The sequence below is a fragment of the Diabrotica undecimpunctata genome, chromosome 6 (genome assembly GCF_040954645.1).
Source record: "Diabrotica undecimpunctata isolate CICGRU chromosome 6, icDiaUnde3, whole genome shotgun sequence".
In the NCBI taxonomy this organism is placed as follows: Eukaryota; Metazoa; Arthropoda; class Insecta; order Coleoptera; family Chrysomelidae; genus Diabrotica; species Diabrotica undecimpunctata.
In genome coordinates this window covers 121840005-121862219 of record NC_092808.1, presented here as the reverse complement: position 1 = coordinate 121862219, position 22215 = coordinate 121840005, and the positions used below count along the sequence as shown (strand labels likewise).

At 32.8% G+C, this 22215-nt stretch overlaps 1 protein-coding gene across 1 annotated transcript; it reads right to left on the bottom strand.

Moving 5' to 3' along the window:
• Positions 1-4248: 4248 nt before the first annotated feature.
• On the bottom strand, positions 4249-21497 carry LOC140442804 (uncharacterized). The gene is made up of 7 exons (XM_072533779.1): positions 21309-21497; positions 15378-15527; positions 14492-14622; positions 12527-12779; positions 11119-11277; positions 6170-6355; positions 4249-4423 (listed from the first exon to the last, which is right to left on the bottom strand). Exons 1-7 carry the CDS (start codon positions 21466-21468, stop codon positions 4299-4301), a joined length of 1164 nt encoding a protein of 387 aa, XP_072389880.1. The 5' UTR covers positions 21469-21497; the 3' UTR covers positions 4249-4298.
• Between the last annotated feature and the right edge of the window lie 718 nt (positions 21498-22215).

Sequence of the window (22215 nt, the reverse complement as noted above, 5' to 3'; positions counted from 1 at the left end):
TTCCGTCTGCGCGTACTTATCTTGACAAGCAGAGTGGGCATTCTGATTATTTATTATTCTGTGACTAAAGGTCATTGACATGCCGCAGTTCACATTTTCTTACAATAGGTAATTCTTTTAAATTGAATACATTTTTCTTACATTAAATTATATTTTTAAAAAGTTTTTATGATTGCTACTAGTTGAGCCGGCGAATTTCGTGCATTATAATTAATAAATGTGCTGTTAAATGTATGCCATAGTTATATAAACTTTTTTATATTAAGCTCAATAAAAGTTCAAAAAAGAGCTTATTCCAGAGACCTACTTAGTGGGCTCTGAAGGACAGAGATAGCAATATAGCGCATGTCCATAATTAATTCAGATATACTTGTCAGTTTACGTCAACTTTGACTATGTTCAGATATACTTTTTTAATCATCGATAAGAACTGACAGCTTCAGCCATAATGATTTTTGGTATTTTATATATCACTTCCACAAATATATTGGCCTGTAGTGTTAATTCAAAAAAGTTATGTAACTTTAAAAACAACCTTGCACATTTATATTTAAATGGGAATAAGCCAAGCCCTTTGGTATTAGGTTGTTGTCTCTACATCTTCGTAAAAATTTGATTGAATTTTGACAATGTGCCAGTTTCTTGTATAGAATTTCCAATCTCCGAAATATTTAAATGGCTTATTCCCATTTAAATATAAATTAATTTAAAATGCCACAAGAAAATAGCTTCAGAACCTTGCACATGTCTCAGTGTGTACCACCCCTGGTACACATTGAGACATGTTACTAGTACACAGTGAGACACATAATATGTTCCATAGTTCGATAATAAAAATAAAAAAATAATAGTCAATATAACTTCGTAAAATATTTATATATTTCCCAAGAAAACGTAAGAGCAGGTGTCTGAAATGAATACTAATTAGCGAAGGTCTAGATGACCAAAATTTATTTCAAATTTATTGTAAGATGCTCTCAGCCTCTTGTTATTGCGAAATGGCTTTGGATTTGAAAGAACAAATCTGAGCTCTTCTTTCTCCACGAAAGCAATATCAGGAATAGTGGGAAATACGAAACACAAGGCACCTATTTTGTTGGTTTTGCGCATAAAATTGACTTCTACTTCTGAATTCTTGTACGATAGAACAAGTCCCACACAAAATATATTTTTGGGCTTTTCTTTGAATCTCACTAAAACATAGTCACCCTCTACATGGTCACAATTGCAGATAGCGCTATAATCGCCAAAAAAAAAATATAAGTATGGTACAATTTTTATGGTACCTACTGAATATAGTTTTTGACGTAGAATCTACAATAAAAAATGGGGGTGTCAATTGAAGATTTTAAACTTAATAAATTAAGTTGTTTATAAATGCATCGTTGGAAAATAATTTGAAATCTGTTTCTGAACCATTCCTAGTTTCAAGTACAAGCCTTGTGGAGTTATGGTAAAATATCACTTTAGCATTCCATCACAAACAAGCTGATAGTTCACATAAATATAAATTGTATTAATCCTTAAATACATGATTTTTTTATTGATGTCAAATATAAAAAAAAGGCCTTTAGCGGAAGGTTAGAAATGATGAAAAAATAATAAAAAAAATTAAGATTAATTTTAAACATTTGTTTTTGACAACAGGTTTTTTGCCAAAATGCTACATTATACATACAAGGTCAAGTTAGGATATAAAATATACATTGTTAATTTACATGAAAATTATAAAAACAATTATTTTTATTGAAACACAGTGCCACACCACATTTCTGACATTTTGTATGTGTAAACCCCTTACAATTGGAATATTTACACCGACCGTTGTTTGTTATCTTCTATAGTCGGCCAGTGTCCATATTGGTCCCTCCTAATACCTCTGGGGGGAATGTACTGAGCTGCTCCTCTCTTTTTCTTGTCTTAGATGTCAGCGTCCAATGTACTTGTTCTCCCTCTTTTGGCTGTGGTTGTGCTAATCTTGCACAGACACTCTGCAAGTTCTGTGCGAAAAGTTGCTTGTGTTAAAAGCTTTACCTGTGGGTTCTTAGCAACCGTCGCTCTTTTATAGAGTATCCAGGAATTGGCAACTGTGAAATCAAGTAAGTGATAAAATAGCCGGAAGTACCATTTCCTACTTTTTACAGAAATTGTGCACCTCCCAATATGACTGTCCATGAGATCAACCCTTCCCATATAGCGGTTATATTCTTTAATTACAAAGGGGCAGTTTACTTCGCTAGATTTTTTCACAGTCTTATCAAAGCGTTTTTTTGTATATAGGAGATACCTATACCTGCAAAAGTGGAAAGCAAGACTACATTTTTATTATCTTTCCACATTTTAGATGAGATATCTACGCCGCGCGCCGTCAACCGTTGCAGTATATTCATGACTGTCAACAACTCTGACACATAGAGAACAAAAAGAAAAAATCCTATGATTAAAAAGTAATTAGGTGTAGGTACTTAATAAGTCATAAGAGTGTTTCATTAACATCCCGGCCAATTTTCTGACTGCAACCCTAATAAACTGTGTTGTTTGTTTATATTGACAGTCACTAATATCCAGTAATTCTTGTATATATATATATATATATATATATATATATATATATATATATATATATATATATATATATCCCAACAGTTTTTATACATCCAAAAATTTAATTAAATATGTTTAAAATGTCTATTAGGCTGCGACAGAAGTTGTATTTTTGTCTGGCCGCTAATTGACAATCAAAAAGTTCATATTCTACTGAAGTAGTGGAATTTTAGTACTGACACAAAGATTGTAACATAGATTACATACAAATTTATATTCAAGACCAAGTTGCTCTTTGTCGGAGAGAGGTGGGCGTGGTTCTTTCAAACATATATAGAAACTGTGTATTATTTTAGAATTTATTACTGGGCACCACCCCCTTGTTATTCTCGAAGGGTCGAGAAGAAAAAAATAAGAATTTAGAGAAAGTTTTACAACACAACTATACTTTTATTTCTTAGTAATGAACAAAAAAACATTATTAAAAGATCTTACTTTAAAAGTTACGTCATTCCAGAAAGATATTAACATATCAACTTATGTTTACATTATTTGGTTACCATGAGAAGTGTTTATACAAAACTAATTTTAAAATCGTATAGGTAAACAAACGTTCTATATCGTGATGTTAAACTCAGAATGAATTTATGTATTATCCCAAATTTCGAAATTCGTTCACATTCAAAGAAATATAGTTATTTATTAATTAAGAATATCTATTATTTTAGATAAAAATAAAACACTTCACTATTTTTTTTAAGTTCATAAATATTCCTCGCTTGTTCAACAGAGAATAGAAATATGAAATTTGGTATAACCTGATTTATCCAACTGCTGGTGGTTAGGAAGAAAAGGATATGCTTTGTTTATTTTTACCCTCTAAGTATTTGATTGGATTAAACCATTTATTATGAGTCCTTTTATACCATTACTGGGCTGAGTTTAGAATATATTACTTCGAGTCAAATAAGCATATTCAACATCTCTAGCCTCACGGTAAGGGTCTAAAAATAAATATTTATCTGAAAATATAGAAAGGAAAAGGATTTTTTTTGGCTTACCTCTAATAAGAGACCACAAAAACAGAATCACGTCTTAACGGTTTGACGTTTTAACAGATAAAAGAAAGACGCTATCCGCTAAAAATCGAGACGACTGACAAGTTAATGAACGTTCTCATCTAACGGATATATTTGGAATTACAGTAGAATTCTTGAGTTAATTAAAGTACTTGGCAAATAGATGGCGGAAGGAATTTTATTTTAAAAAAATTTATCGAAATTATAATAAATTTTCTAAAACTTTTGAAACGGTTACAAGATGGATTGTTGGGCTTCATTAAATGTCTATCTGTAAGGTGTGTGTGTGTCCTATTCTGAATCTCGTAATGATATACTTGTCTTATATTTTCGTTACCAGTGGCAGAAAATGTTTGGTTGCAAAATGCTCTACTTGATGGTACTTCTTTTCCAGAGGTCATTCTAAAGGCACATTATTTTTTGTTCGATTGTTCTCTTTGTGCTAACGTATGATGGTATGATGATAACCACAACATTGTTACTATAATATCACTAGTTAGTTAGGGGTATCGTGATCGTGGTCGGTATCATAGACTAGTACCTATCCGCTTCCTTATTTTTTATACATTATATACATTCTTTTTGTAACATTTTAATAATCTGGTGATTATAAAAAATATAAGTTTTATATATTTTTATTTAAATTATTAATATAAAATACAAAGTATAACGATACTAAAAGAGGGTATTTGGGCAGGCTAGCTGTGTAAAAGAAAGAGAAAAGCCGGTATTGGCAACATCACCATCGGTCGCTTCAACTGCATTCGTTACTACATACATCACAAACGGTTTTAATGATGCTGTAACAAACAGAAAATAGTTAGAGCTCTGTATTTAAATAAAAGTCAAAGTTATTTTTCTACGATATATTTTAAACTATGCATCTCTCTGACTACATTATACTTATACCATACAAAACGAGAAATAAAAAGTAAGACAAAGTTCAAATAGAAAGATAGTGCATTATAGGTATAAAATAATATTTGTATACGTAGTTGTTATAACTTAAGGGATGTTAGATGATGGTATCTTTATCAATGTCTTCTCAGATAACTTGGGCTATTTAAAACCATTAATCAACCGCCAACCTTAACAGCCAGTAACATTCTATAAGAAAAAGCAGCATATAGCTAAAGCTATATAACGGAAGAACGAAATTAAAAAGGGATGCTATTAGAGACATTACTATTGTCGATCACGTGATTAACATGGAAGCCCTTAAAATAATGGAATAAAATGGGATAAAAACATGGAAGGAATTTTGTAAATCTTTTATGAGAAATGTACAGCGATACGGACAATTTTGGAATTATTTTGTACAGCAGTCAACAAAGTGCAAACTGCGATGATGGTCGAAAAAATCCGGATCGGCATCCTAAGGAGAGGAATGGTGCTAGTAACTTAGTATTAAGTTTTATTAGAAATATAAAATATATGACTTCTAGAGAACGTGAATATAAAAAAAACCCTCGCCTCGAAAGGCCGAAAGCCCGTTAGCTTTGGGAAAAACAACTTTACTAGAAAAAGCACGTTTAGCAAAAGTTCTGACCCTCCAGGTTCGTAGTCGAACTATCGGCGCCCAAAAATATAATCTATATATTTATATATATATATATATATATATATATATATATATATATATATATATATACATATATATATATATATATATATATATATATATATATATATATATATATATATTCATATATAAATATATAGATTTAGGTGAACCGCAAATTCAAAGCCTCTTGCTAGAGGCCTTTAACGACGCTAGAAGTATCCTTTTACTTCCACATGCATCTACGATTCACCTTTGAAAAATACTATCTTTTTCGCTGTTTATTTGGTCTATTTGGTCATTATAACCAAAATAACAGCCAGGTACGCTAGCAGCGATATATATACGAAATAACAAGAAGTCCAGAGACCTCTCTCTGATAGCAAATACTAGACTGCATTTCATTTCAGTTGAACTTCCACAAGTGTTTGTGATGATGAGTTGAATAACTCGAAACACGTGTAGAGCAATGGTGGAGTTCCGATTGAAATGAAATGCAATCTTTTACTTTCATTTAAACGTCTTTCTCTATGTAAAGAGCGAAAAAGATAGTACTTTTCAAAGGTGAATCGTAGATGCATGTCATACTTCTAGCGTCGTTAAAGGCCTCTAGCAAGAGGCTTTGAATTTGCGGTTCACCTAAATTGCTATCAGAGAGAGGTCTCTGGACTTCTCGTTATTTCGTATACCTATATATATATATATATATATATATATATATATATATATATATATATATATATATATATATATATATATATATATATATATATATATATATAGGTATATATTGCTCCAAAAAAATTAACGCACTATATATTCATTTGTAAAAAACGAAAGTGATGGCAGCAATAGTCAACAACAGGCCAGAAATATTGACGTAGTTTAACATTAAAACCAGTCAAATTAGATGGTATATACAGGCTATAGACAGTAGTCATCGATGCCATAAAATAAACGCAGAGTAATAGTTTTGTTGACTTACATTGAACTGTATTAAAAGAGGTTCCACAAAATCGATCTGTATTGGTTAACGTTCCATTTGGGTAACTGGGGTTTGGAATAATTATAAAATCTGTCAGACAATTGCCGTTCGTTAAGGCATCAAAACCTTGTCCTGGAACACCTGAAACGATAAAGCCGTTGGCTGCCCACTGAATTGAGCAAAATCCTAAAAAAAAAGTAAAAATAGTTTTGTCAGTATACAGATGACGACATTGTTTTGTTGACCATAGAAATTAAGATTTATTGCAATCCCATCTCTAGAGTATATTTATTATAATGATCTAAAACTAATTTTTTGGTTATTTTTAAGCCTTAATAGCAATACAAATAAATAAGTAAGTACATAAGTAATATGCTTTATTGTCACTGAAAATTGTACAAATTATATGGACAAAGCTTATAACAATAAGACAAGAAAGAAGAAAAAAATCAGAGTAAGAATTGTTTGTACTTTTAAATAAAAAAAAACAATAAAATTCTTCCAAACTTAAACATAAAAAATACTACCCAATTAAGAACCTACAAACTTCGTAAAATGTACCTAACAAAAAATAAAAATTAGGAAAGCAGATTAATGAATTAAGGGCTCAAATATTCCCCCTCCTTGTGCTAAACAGTAACCAAATTTGTTATACAGATTTCTCCTCATATTTTGGAGTAGACCTGGTGTAATGCTTGCAGAGAAATGAAGTATTTTTGGGCTTAATTCGACTAGATTTGTGGCCTTGCAAACTGATGGCTTTAAATGTTTTCTTTGAGAAAACCCAAAAAAAGAAATCGTTAGGCGCTAAGTCACAGGATCTAGCGGGCCATTTAATTGTAACACGTGTACTTATCAGTCGATCAGGAAACGTTTGATTGAGGAAGTCAATAGTTGCTCTAGAGTTGCGAGCCGAACACCCATCGTTGGAAATAAATCTCCTGAAAATTAACGGGAAGGCGTCGAACTGCCGGAATGATCTCATTCTATAAAAGTTGTAAATATTTTTGCCCGTTTATTATTATATAATTAATATATTAGTAGATTATATACCACTCTATTTTTGATAAAAGACTCATGAGCAACTCTCTATCTTCCTGACGACGTTTCTCTTCAACTCTGTGGCGCACCCAGGGGGGGGGGTTTGGGGGTTAAAACCCCCCCCAGGGCATATAAAGTAAACAATATATAAAGAATAGTAGGAAAATGTAACTTGTCTTTCACACATAATATAAAAAATCCAAAACGCTGATTGAATAATTAAACTACCACTTTAAATATGTAGAACACAATAATTATTGTATCATTGTATAAATACCCAATAATTATTACACAATAATTAATAATATTTTTCATTATATTTAGATATCGATACCTAATATTAGGCTTATAAAAAAGTAGACAGAACGAGTCTGTTGCGAGTAGCATGCACCTACAGGACTGTATCTGCGGCGGCCTTGTGGACTATCACGGGTTGTGTTCCTCTACATGTGTTAGCAGTAGAAAAGAGACATCCCTATGGGAGAAGAAAGCATTTGACAACAGCTATAAAAAAAAGAAGAAAGGGAAAGATAAATGGAAAGATGGCAAGAAGAGTGGAACAACAAGGAAGATGTTGCTCAGTGGGCAAAGATGCTGCTCCCGCGCCTAAGGGACTGGGTAGATTGTCTGTTTTAGGTTGTATTTTCATAGGTTCAGAAAGACAGATACAGATAAATGCCTATACTGCGAATATTTCTACATTGTTACTCACACAATGCTGGAGTGTACTAGATGTACAGTGGAGAGAAACAGAATGTATAAAGAAATAGGTATGAACCGTGTGACTGTAAGAGAGATGATCGTGAAGATGACGGGAAATACGGAGGGATGGAATAGTGTTCACAATTACATCCGAACAGTCATTAAAACGAAAGAAGAAGAAGAGAAACACTAACCGAGCTAAGGACAGAGATAAGATCCAATTACCATTTTAATGGGAATAAGTCGCAATTGAAGGTTAAAATAAGTTTATTGACGTTTGAATTTTTGATCTTTGATCTTGCACTGATATTTTGTTTATACTCCAATAATTAACAGAAAAAAGAATAGTGGCTAGAATAAAACTCGACATTAGTCCATACCTTTTAGGAATAATCACAGAAGTATACAGGGATAACACTACTTACCTAAAAATCGGATATAGACTGTCAGAGCCAATAAAAGTAACTAAAGGACTAAAACAAGGATGCAGTATGTCACCCTTACTGTTTAATTTATATATTGAGGCAGCCCTCCAAAATTGGAAAAACACCTGCCAGGGAATGGGAATCCCCATAGAAAATGACGTACTGTTCTCCCTGAACTTTGCGTATGACCAAGTCATCCTAGCTCAAGATTCTTATGATCTAGAATTTATGATAAAGCGTCTATAAAGAAAATATTTAAAATGTGGGTTATTACAAGTCAGCATGAAGAAAACAGAATATTTACTTAGTTATCAATTCAGATGCAAGGTTTGAAGTGTTGATAGACGAGGACGTGGAAATCAAACAAGTGGAAAATTTTAAATATTTAGGCCCACTCATTGCTAAGAACGGCTTGGAAGAAACCGAAATTAAACACGAATTAATCAAGGACGTAAAATTGTAGGATGTCTGAACTCCTTATGGTGGGATCACATTTCCAAAAGGAACAAAAAAAGAATAGGGCAAACCATGGTTGAATCAGTTCTTTGTTATGGCTCTGAAGTATGGACAATTAATGCAGACCTAAAGAGAAGATTGTTGGCAGTTGAAATGGATTATTTGAGAAGTGCTAGAATATCAAGGCAGGAAAGGAAGACCAACGAATCTATAAGAAATAACATGAATTCTACAGAAACGGTCAATGACAGAATAAAAAGAAGAGGTTCAAAATGGTTTGGACATCTATTGAGAATGCCTGACGAACGTTGGCCCCAAAAACTTCACAAATGGAAGCCCCCTGGAAGAAGAAAAAGAGGTAGACCTCGACGCTCATGGAATGAAAGAATTAGAAGAGCGATGGAATCGAGAGGTTTGGAGGAGAAGCATGCCTTGGACCGGGAGGATTGGCGGAGGAGAACGGGAATACGGCGATAGCCGTCTCCAAAATGTATTGTATTTACAAGTCCTACGCGGCCCCAGTCTGGAGTGAGGCGGTAGAAATACCAACTTACAAGAGGCTCATGGTACGCGTGGACAGAACTAGTCTGCTGCGGGTAGCATGTGCCTACAGAACTGTGTCAGCTGCCGCTTTGTGGGTTATCACCGGCTGTGTTCATTTACATATGCTGGCAGGTGAAAGGACAAGGATTCACAATCGTAGGGGGCGGAACATTGGAGAGCGAGAAATGAATGAGATAAGACTGGCCGAGAGATTAGTTTCAATTGGTCAGTGGCAACAGGAGTGGGAGGCAACACGTGATGTGGCGGAGTGGACGAAGTCCACTAATCCCGAACCTTCGAAGCTGGGTGGACTGTGAGCATAGGCAGCTGGATTATTATCTAACGCAAATGCTTACAGGCCATGGCTGCTTCCGCAGCTACCTTTTCAGGTTTAGGAGGGCTCAGTCCGATCAGTGCCTTTACTGTGGTTTTTCGGATACTGTGACACACACGATATTGGAGTGCGAGCGTTGGGCGGATGAAAGAGAGAAGTTTGTAAGAGAGTGTAACTGTAGAATGTTTGAATTGAACATTTGAATGTCTAAATTCCTTGGGCATCTCGCCCTGGCACAGCTTCGCTAGGGTATTAGGAACCCAATACTACCTGGGTGAGTCACAGGTGTCTGTATGTAGATTTTCCTTCTTCTCTTTAAAGATGTAAAAAAAAGATACGAGAAGGGAGTGTTCCAAAAATGTCGTCAGCCTTTCGGAGTACGGTACGTGCGACAGTCAACTCTGCGTACAAGTAAGAGAGGGTGGTTTTAGTTGGTAGACAGGATAATAGATACCTGAATCTTTGGCACAGCTATCTTTAGTACTTTAAATTAAACTAAAACCCAAATTTTAGGGACTCAAAATAGAGGTAGCATAAAAAATTTCAAACCCCCCCCCCTAAGACAAATTCTGGGTGCGCCACTGCTTCAACTTCTTTTTTTTTCTGACTACGTTTCTCTTCACGTTTTTCGACGTTTTTCTTTTTTTTTTCTTGCAGTTTTTCACCAGCCTCTTTTTCCTCTAGAGAACGTTGTTCCATTGCGGCAATCATATCGAATTTCCTCCATCTTGGTCTCGTTTCTTGTTTTCACCATATAAATTCTGGATAATATCTTCTTTCACTTAATCGCGGTTCTGACACCAATTGTTACGTTTTTCTGTGGGTTCAAGGATTAAGTGAAGTATACGTAGTTAAACTAATTTTATATAAATACGCAAATACAAAAAAACAACTAACTCGCTAGTATAAATAACAAATTATGTCTCATTAATATTTATCGTATATTACTTTACAAGATAAAAACTTCGCCAATCCCATTAAGACTAAACTTCAAACGATGAATTAGTGCCTTAAACAATTAGATCGTAAAGTCAGCACTTTTATCGAAATTCCAGAAAGATATTGCGAATAAACCATTAATAGAAGCCCCGGTAGAATTTTCGAGATATTACAGAACCGTAATTACAGTCACATAACAATACAATATGGAAATATCAAGACGAAATCTTTAGTGGTGGCAAAAGATCTCAAACGATGCAAAACTAATTAATGACGAAATATGATATTTAATGTTATAACTCACTAACTAACAAAAAAAGTCTATTTATATTTCAAATAAAAAATTATAAAGGTAAGAGTGTAGCAAGAACGAACAGTTTCATATAATAAGAATATTATAAAAAAAGAAAGATACAATAAACAATCCGACACATGATCCGATGTTGACAACCTTATTTTTTGGGAAGACGAAAAGATAAATTCAACAATATATCACGTAAAGTACTTACCAGGAAGCATATTTACACAGACCCCATAATTTTGGTTTACTAACTGTCTTGTACCAGGAAGACCTGTAGTAGCATCTATTACATTGCTGCCAACGCCATAATTAAAACTATTTACAGTTCCTGTTGTTGTGTTAAAAAACTGTAGACAACCCGATGGCGCTAAAATGAACAAAAAATAGATTTATATTGTAAATAATACCGTAACGCAAAAATAACTTTTCAACTTATTAATGAATTTGGATTTTAATTTGAAGAAACATTTGAAGAGAGATTTTAATTTAAGAGACGTATCATATCATATGTTACTGAATTATTCAATTCATAACTCAATTAATTAGCATGTCAACTTCAACTAAGGTACCTTAAGGTAATATCGGCAAACTAAGGCTTGGAAATTTTTTGTTGGATAGTGGGTGATATTAAAAAAGATGTCAGCTCTTGAGCTATTCAATGAACTACTTGAAATTACTTAGAAACTACTAAAATAATAATATAAAAAAAATAATAAAATAATAAAATATTAAAATAATAATATAATACTTGGGTATTTTTACACATTTACTGGACAATGTAAAAAAAAGTCATCTTTGGCGATATTTCCAATCCTTGTTGGCCATATCTCCAACCTATTATTTCGAATTGTTGTTTGTAATTTGGTTTTCGAAGATAAGCTAAACTATCTTAAAAATCTGAATGCATCATTTTATTCCATAGAAAACAAAGTATAAATCACTGAAATCAAATAATATTACTCACCAATGACGCTGCTCCAATCTAATAAACACCCAAGATGTAAAATAATTATAAACGGTACTCCTTCTACACCTAACACTGATACTCAACCGTCTTAAACACCGCTGGCGAATCTCAGGTCAGGTCAATGCAAACATGATCACATGATTTATAATACTATGAGGAATATCCATGTTGCTATTTATTATTTAGCAAACATACTTTCTGAGAAATGACGAGTTGGCGATATTACCAAACTGGCGTTATTACCTGCACATACCTTAGTTAAAACAAAAAATTTGGCTGCATCCATATGAAGAGCCAGGGGAAAACGAATGCAATCCGAAATCAGGTTTTAATGCTATAATGTAGTTTAGTACTGTCTATATCGATTTCACTAAACGAAAAAGAAAAATTACTATCGCTACAATTCCTGCAGTCCTTTGTAATTCAATAAACCAGAATCGCCCCAAGGGGAAACATTGCATACTATTACTAAGAGCGGCGAAGAATAGGGAAAATTTTGCTATAGCAATCGTAAACCTCCAGTAATTGAGTGCACCAGAAGAAGAATAATAATGGTAAACTTGATTGACGATTTTTAAATATGATTGATTTCGTGTAAATTTTAGCGCTTTTGGATTATATTTTTATAAATATTTAATATATCATTTACCTCTTGTTGGACATCCGCAAGCAATTTGTGTTACCAAGAAGTTCCAAGTACGGCCCACGTTACTAGCTGCTGTGGTTACAGTTAGTACGATACTATTATTTCCATTAAAATCTACATAAATGTGCTGACCAGTATTATCACCACATATAATAGGAACAAGTCCAGCTCCGCCCGTAACAAAAAATGCATCAGTAGCACAATTTCCTGTTGCATCAGGTTGGGCTAATATGAATCCAAGGAAGTCAATTCGGACCTAGAAGATAGAATAATGTATACAATATATTTTTTAAATGGCATAGACATTAGTCATTCAGCCATTTGTAATAGATTCTCGAATCAGATTGTAACGATAATATTTTGCCTACCATAGGGTAAGATTTTGGGGGTAGAAGATTGGGGAATAGAAACTATGGGGGTGGAGATAGGGTAAGCAAAATAAACGCTACTTGTGCGAACGGCACTCAGGGTTTGTTAGGAGAGCTGGGGTCGTGGATAATTAAAAAATATCAAGGGGTTTGGATTGGGGCAACTACAAAAATATGAAACAAACGGTCATGAATCTCTTGGGACAAAATAAAAAGAAACAGGAAACACCTCTAGTAATTTATAAAGAGCGCCACTTCAAGGTTTCTAATTATAACTATTACAACAACTAGGTGTAACTTGAGATATAATTATTAAACATAAAAAAACATATCTTTTCCAAATGAAACTCAAAAAAAAGGGTTAGTTAAAAAAAGAATAAACAAAATGTTAAGAAACAAAATTTAACATTTATTTTTGTGTCACCACAAACAGTTACAAAATAGACAGTGAAAAAATAATACAACAATAGTCGCAAAATACAAAAATACAAAAAAGACTTACATGTTTCATCTGTTTACAAATTCCAGAAGTTGGAGATACTATTATAAACTTACATAATTTACCGCACAGAGATTAACCTTTTTTTAAAAATAAAACAAACTAAAATCAAAAATAATAAAACGAGCTGTCGTGAGTTAACATTAAATAAAATAAAAAAAAACTGAACAAATAAATTGACAGCTAAAGTCAAACCCTAAAATTTTACAATTTATTAATTATTACAAATCTTTTTTGTTATGAAAGCAAACTCTTATTATTAAAAAAATGTCTGCCTTTACTTTAAAATTTGAAAGTTACTTGGATTTCACAAAAATTACACTTGCGCTGTAAACTGGACTTCTTAAAAACTCAACAATGGCTGGGAATCTCTGACACACGAACAAAAATGAAAATGGGTCACTGGAACACAAACCTTGGAAACTAAACTGGACTTGGCTTCTTAAAAACAGGAAAAGGTACAACTGGATACAATGGCAACATTTCAAAACTCACTTAAAACTGTAACTGAACCAATAAACTGCTACTATATTTTACATATTTTTCATAAAAAAAGACGGACAACGAAGAAAATTTGGACATAACGCTGAAGACCACCGCTCTTCACAGCGGCTCCAACGAAAGTGACGAAATTATCTTAAAAAATTGATCGCATAAGTTGATAAGTAAGTAAATAAGTAAATTCTTAATTTGAAAACGCAATATCGGGCGGTTTGAACAAAGAAATATCGAAGAAATTTGCGCCTGTGACATAAACAAACAATAAAATGATTTATTATCGACGGCGGCGACCTAAAAAGAACGAAAGATTATTTGGGTTTTAAATTGAAGGATACGAACTAAGAAACATTGAAAAAATTATTCGTTATTATAATGTACACACTAAGTACGAACGTACGGTAAGGTATTCTTGCTTGCTTTGCACAGAACTTAATGGTAGTTATACCTAATTAAACTGCTCTCCAATTTGTAATTGGCCACACATATCACAGGTCATAGATAGACGCCCACCAAAAACAGACTCCTTTAAAGATGTACCTCTTCGAGCATTACAAATGTTACCTTAAAAATGAATCTCCTATAACTAAAAAATAGTTTTACCTGGCATGTATCTGCTGTTGCTCTATTTATTGTCATTGTACAACGAGTAGATGCAGTAACTGGAGCTGGATAATTGTTATTTGTAAAGTAAGTGGCATTTAATGCAGAGGTTCCACCGCAAGTTCTGGTAACTGAAAATAACATAAATAATAATTGATAATATACTAGCTGTAGCTACAACTCCAGTTCTTATGTACTGAAATGTGTAATCTTATTTTAAAATGATATGCCCGTGTGGTATGTGAGTCACTTAAGAAGAATGCACCCACAGAATCTATTTGTCGTAGAAGGCGACTAACAGGAGCAGCTGACCGCTGTGGACGATAAATATTAAGCAAGAGAAATTAAACTTTTTTTCTACTTTAAAGGACAAAAAAAACTGAAACCGAATTAAAATTATTCTGCACATTATATTTGAAGCAATATTTGGTTAAAACATCTCATTTTAGGTGGTAAAAGAATATAATAATTTGTCTAGACTAAAAGTGGTAATTATTTGAGTTTGCCGACGGACGATAGATAGATGGAATCAATTTTATGAGCCGGGCAACTTATTTTTTGGTGTAGATATCGTTCTAAATTTTTATGATGTTGTAAGTGAAGTGTTGTCATATTCGAGAACATCTGTAATAGACTATATTTGTGCATATTATAAGCGATTCATTAATAATAATCTAAGAAGTTTCTTATCTAATATAATAAATAAGAAATCAAATGAAATGAACGTGGACACGCAGATCAGTTAAAACAAACAGTTCTCTCCCTTTTTACGTAGCTTTTTTCTATTTTGGTCTAAACAAATTTTGTCGTCTAAAGCTGTTTATTAATATCTATTGCATGTATTTTGATACAATATTATATAATGTAATAAATAAAGGATACTTACTAACACAACAAACGCCTATATTATTAGCGCAAGTACCTGAAGGTGTACCAGTTAGATCCATACATTGCCTTCTTCTAAGGCAAGTTCCTATTACCATGCTGCCGCTGGTACAAGGATTATTTGCAAATCTTACTAATCCAACCCCGAAAACTGCAAAGATATATATTTATATTTTTTTTACACGGTAACAAGAAATAAGTACTCACATAACAATTTTATATTTTTAGTAGATTCATAGAACATTACTTTTCAGAAAAAGTATCTGTTAAGAACATGTGTAATTACCATTGAAAATGTGCAGAGCAGATGCTAAGTATATACCTAACAGACATTACAATACTTAAACCTTCTATTTATATACTTAGAATGTCCTACTGCACATATTTTCAGTATATGGCTAGAATATACTTTTAGAATATTCCAAGGCAGTGCTATAAACCTTCTATTTATATACTTAGAATGTACTACCGCACATATTTTCAGTATACGGCTTTTAAAAACATAGCATGAATAATCTGAACCTGTAATTGTTTATAATTGATCAATTATAAACATTTACAGGTTGATATCATGTATAACTTTTATTTTAGAATTTTTCGAAAACGATTTTCTGATTGGAAAGAATATGACAAGAAGAAAAAAATCCAATAAGATGGTAGGGAGGAAGGATCCATCTCGTAGTCAACTTTGCAATGATGTATTATTCGAATATTTAGTTCTACAGGGTTAATCAAAATTATGTACCTATTTAATTAAGTAAAACGGAATTACAATAAATATTCATTCACTAAACTAAATTAAGGACCGCCGCTGCGAATAATACAAAGTTGTGAAAAAAGAAATACATTTATTGATAACAATAATGCAAAAAAGTTTAAAACTTTTACCCTCGGGCCTTCTCGTAAAACGGAAAAAATCGTTATTTCTGAGAGAACTTTTCATTCTACAGAAAAACTGCTAGTTAACATTTGTGTTCAAAATCATCTCAGCTACATTTTTTATTTAAAATATTTTTTTCGATGGCGTACAGATTCTTGGTAAATCGATTTTTTTTTTGAGTTTTTACCCCTCTACGTGGGGGTTTTAGGGGAAAGCCCGGAGGTAAAAGTGGTAAACTTTTTTGCATCTTTTTTGGGGTCCCAAAATTAATATTCTCGGCACAATTCGGCTTGTTCGTATAATTTTTAGTTGTCAACTCTCTGACGACTGGACTAAAAGTATAGGAAAAAATCTTTTTATTCGTCGTAATACTTCTACAACAGTACTTGCAGAGAAAATCGATTCTTTTTTATTCCAAATATACAACATTTATGAAATGAAAAAGAAAAAGTTTTATGTTTCGTGAAAAAGAAATAGGACAGTAGTGAGACTGATAACGAATAGGATAATTATGATCTACCCTAGTCTTAAACCTCTAGAAAATGAAAGAGGGTGTGCTCGAAAAACACAATATAGATTTCAGAATAACAAAAGAAAACAAAAATATGGAGTGCTAAAAATACAAAAAATTCCTTCCAGAAAAACAAAAATAATAATCTATAACACAGTAATTAGACACGCTGGACTCACTGGTTTTCTCCCTGGACACTCAGATATCATTCCTAGATAAATTCCTTTGTAATTCCAAATCTACAATGTTAGTGAAATGAAAAAGAAAAGGTTTATGTTTTGTGCAAAATAAATAGGACAACAACAGAACTGATGACTAATAGGAAAATTATGGATTAGCCTATTAGTATATTTGCATGCCATATTAGATTTAATAGCAGTGAATGAGAGAATATAATGTAAACTAAGAATAAAAACAAAATTCTTTAACCTTTAACATTGCCCAACAGAAGAACATAGCATGAAAATAAATGAAGATTTTTACGAACAGCTAGAGGAAGTATACTACAGCTCACCGAGAAATGACATCAAGATCCTACTAGAAGCTAAAATCGGCAAAGAGGAACTTTTTTCTGAAACTATTGTTAAACATTCAGTCCATCAAAACAGCAAAGAAAATGGAGAATTACTTTTTAACTTTTCCAGTAGAAAAACATGATTATAAGCTCGAATTTTTTTCCACACCGCGACACACTCAAACCGACATGCATTATGCCTGGTGGAACAACCGCCAATCAAATTGATCATATCTTGATAGACAAAAGAGCGACAACAAACATACAAGATGTGATAAGCCGAATAGGAGCATGCTAGAAGAATTCAGAAAAACAGGACAGAAAGATAGAAACAAACAGAATAACTAGATATACAAAAATTGAGATAAGATATCAAACAAAACTATGAGACAAAAATAACATAAACACTGACAAATACAGGCAGTCTTGGCACCGAAGAAAATTGGGAAACATTTAAAACAAAAGTAATTGACGCAGCAAGAAAGATCATAGGCAAAAAAAGAATGGTTCAATGACGAGTGGAAAAAGGCCATACAGAAAAGAAATAAAGAACACAAGAAATAATGTAAAGAAGAACCAAAGAAAGTAGAGCAACCTACGAAGATGCAAGGCGAAGGGCCGATAAAACATGCCGAACAAAGAAAAGAAAATACGAAAACGGTAATATACAGAACATGAAAGAAAATCAACAAAGCAACGATATAAGGGAAGCGTATAGATATCTATAATCGGTTCACAATTTGTCACTACAAGTAGCTCACTATAAGTTTAACCCTAATTAGAGGACTGAAATACAGAGAGGATAGGTAATACGATATAATAGTAAAAACCAACCTGAAACTGACATTTTAAGATATTTTCGACTAACCCACCTTGTATCTGAAGGAATACAATATAGCAGTCAACCTTATAATCCGATTACGAAGGTATTTTGAATGGTTACAGATGACCGACCAGTGTCGTAGAGTATATGATTGAAACATTTATTTGAACTAAATAAATATATTTTTTAAATTGTACTTATGTAAATTGTATTTTTGTTTTAATAAAACGTCTTTATTTTATTCAAAAATAAAAAGTTTCTTGCCATTTGTAAAAGATACATTTATTTAATTAAGGGGAAAGGCGCCAAATGTCGCCTGGCAAAATTTTCAATGTGTTTTAAATGTGACAATGTGACAATTTAAATCCATTATTTTCGAATCCGGAGAAAACTAATAGATACATATTTTTGAAAAATTTAAACTCAGAATGAAAGATTACATTATTACTGAGGGCAGAAAGTCCCTGAAAACTTCTACAATGTTTATTTTAATATGTTATGTAACAGGGGTGAAAATAAAAGAGAAAATATAGTATAATTTTTAATTGAAAATATTGCATGCAAAAGAAACTTTTTATTTATTCTAATAAATATTTCATTCTGCCTTTAAATTTTTCAAAAATGCTTTTTAGTTTTCTCAGGATTTGAAAAAAATGGATACATTTAAAACACATTGAACATTTTGACAGGCGACATTTTGCGCCTTTCCCCTTTTTTACCTTACGATTACAACTACTATTACTTACCTTATATAATTACGATTCTGAATAGAAAACTATTCAAATTCAAAATAAATAGGATCAACTTCGGAATCCGAGTCGTCTTGACGGTTAATAATTAGCGTTTGTGTCTCTACGGTCGCATCAATTATGTTATCAAGATCCCACATTTTTGTTCTTCTATTACATGTCTTACTGCGTCTTTCCAGTTTGGTTCTGTAATATGTTGTAAAGACTCGTATAACAATTCACGTACAGCTTGTATTTTATATGACGTATTTTTTCTAGCCACATAACTTTTCATTTGTGCCCAAATGAGTTCAATTGGATTTATTTCGCAGTGCTAGGGTGGAAGTCTAAGGACTGTGATGTTTCGCCTTTCCGCCATTTTGTCAACTACGTATTTCTTGAACTTAGATTTGTGTTGCCGGGCAATTTTTAAAATTTCTGCTTTTACCATTCCATCTTCGTAAGGCAGATACTTATTCCGCAGCCAGTCAAGAATATCCTGTTTCTTCCACGCAGTCGTTGGAAGTCGTGAATGATAAGGTGCATTATCTAATACTATAATTGAATTTGGTGGTATGTGTTTAATCATCTGCTCAAAATACTCTTCGAAAATATCAGCTGTCATCTCCTCGTGATAGTCTTTTTTGCTTTTGGACTGAAATTCCAACAAACCATGCTTAACAAATCCTTCTTCACTGCCAATGTGAGAAATTATTAATCTACTGCCTTTACCAGAAGGTGGGGAGATACCAGTAGACCAACCTTCCATAAAGGCTTGCCTGGAGCTTAATATATTTTTATCTGACCAAATTTTTTTTAGAGTATGATTTGAGTTTACCCACGTTTCATCCTGGTAGAAGATTGGCCTTCCTTCAGCCCGGAATTTTCGTATGGATCTTAGATAATTTCTTCTCCAACATATTATCTCCTCCCGATCAATCAAAAGTGATTTTCGGTCTGATTTCTCCCACCGGAAATTTAATTCTTTTAAAACTTGCCACAATTTAGTTCGTCCGATATGAGGCAAATCCGGGTCGTCTCTAACTTCTTGTAAAATTTTGTTCAGGTTTGGTATTTCTTTTTTGAAAAAAAAAAATCCATGAGTTTTCCTTTGAATACCATTTTTGGCAAATTCATCAATTTCAATAGGCTTTTTCCCTCTCTTTAAGTGTTCGTTTGTGTTTGGGTTAGCTTTACCGTGTTTTTTTCTTTCTGATAGGAACCTATATATAGTTGACTCCCCTACGCCAGTCATGTTGGCACAACTTTCGACTATGTTGCAAACAGTGTTTGTGGGATTCTGAGAAACCAGAGCATCGTGAACATTCAGGACAATAGTCTTCTCTCTTGGTGAATAGACAGACTTACTGACTGTACGCAACAGTACCGGTGTAAAACTTGATGATGTTGATGATAAAGCCATCATAAACAATCCAACAAAACGAGCACGAGCGAAAGGTATATAATTCGCAAAAGTAATATTCGAGACGCTAATTACTGCCGTAGACGCGGAAACACCGACGAGCCGTAAATTACATGCGATAAAAAACGTACTAAACAAACAGTATTGAAACATTATATTATTATTTAATGAATAAACACCTCAGGAACGCCTATGATGATACACATTTTACGACCGTTTTATGACTTTGAGGCACATTTCGTGCTCTCAACAATTTGTGAACGGAGAATAGTTACAAAATAACTCAGTTTTTGAGGAAATTTATGTTATAACAAAATAAACGTCTTTAAGTTATTGAAGTCATTTTTTTTTAAATATAAACAAATATCAGTGTCTAATTTTGCAAAACAAATTGGGGTCAGTGTGACCCCAACTCATCATACACGTAACAAAAAATGGACCTCACCAGTTACGAGTTAATATTGAGGTCCTAGGTAGAATGGACAAGAAATTCGAGATCACTAACACAGTCAAAGAGCGCAAATTAGAATATCTTGGCCATGTTATGAGAAATGAACAGAGATATGGCTTATTGCAACTCATTCTTCAGGGCAACGTATTTGGAAAGAGAGCACCAGGAAGAAGAAAAATATCTTGGCTTCAAAACCTAAGGAAGTGGTTCAATACGTCTATAACCGGACTACTCCGAATAGCTGCAAGTAAAGATAGGATAGCTATGCTGATCGCCAATATTCGGAACGGAGAGGCACCGTAATAAGAAGAAGAGAGAATGCTAAAATTAGTCCTGCAATCGTCCTATGTAAAACACTGGGTTTAAATAACAGAAGAAATGGAAGACCAGTCTTATAATTTAGAAATGCAACTTTTAAGCCCTATGTCTCCAAGGTCTGTTGAACTAATTAAATAACTAAATATTTACCAAAGTAAGGACATAAAAATACATCTGGAAATGAAGACAAAGTAACAAAAACGTAAGTAACATTATTTCGTAAGAAAAAATAACTTTTAGATCGATTGAAAATATACGATTATAATAAATAATTATGTACTTACATTTTCCACTTCTTTCACTATTATTATATGGATGAATTAAATTCGTCCCAAAATCTTCCCAGTCCTCAGAAATTTCGTTTTCAGAAATAATTTGACTTCCAGAAACAACATTTCCTTGTATAGTTAAATAAATCAGCAAAGTTGATACAAAAGAATGCATTTTGATTGTACACTGACTTACTTTGGATATTTACTAGAATAGTAAATATAGTTTCATGAAATAGATACAAATTAACTGTTAAATAAATATTCCATTTTATAACAGTTATGTTTGCATTTGGCTTATTTACACCTTTCGCACTTTCGAAGAACTAATTCAGATGATTTAAAAATTTAGTACAGTTAATATATATCACGATTAACCGATTAACCGCCAAGGTATGAAATATGTAAATTTTTTATAAAAATAATATAAGGGTTAGTTATTTATGGTGTTTTAAAGACAAAACTGGATATAATTTTTTTTAAGGTTACAGGGTGTTCTAAAAAAATAATGTTGCGTTTTCGCATCAATGGCGGAATCTGTTAAGAAATTAATGAAATACACTTTTATGGATTATGAGATTTATTTCAAAATTAAAGATACAAAAGTAGTAAAACTAAATAAAATATTTGTAAAAAAACTATAAAACCTAATATTACAATTTATGGAAGCTGTCAAAACATGTAGAGTGTAAATGTACATTGCACTTCTGACACATATATATAGTTTGGTTTTTACATTGTCTGCATCTTTTTCTTGACTTTTCAGGGTGGCGTATTACGATGTGGTTCACTTTGTCAGTTTTCATTTCTTTCGGTATTTCTGACTTTGTTGGCCTTCCTCGTCCTTTGTATTTAGAAGCTGATGTACCCTCATCGTCCCTGGCTGATAATGAATTACTTTCTTCTGATTTTATTAGCGCCA

Bases quoted from the DNA above. Each gene is read 5' to 3' on its own strand.
- LOC140442804 (XM_072533779.1), bottom strand. From the start codon at position 21,468: ATGCATTCTTTTGTATCAACTTTGCTGATTTATTTAACTATACAAGGA. The intron at 12,780-14,491 runs GTAAAACTATTT...TCTATCTTCTAG, and splicing joins CAACAGCAGATACATGCCAG to GTCCGAATTGACTTCCTTGG. The intron at 6,356-11,118 runs GTAAGTACTTTA...CTTTTTTTTTAG, and splicing joins CTGTGTAAATATGCTTCCTG to GATTTTGCTCAATTCAGTGG.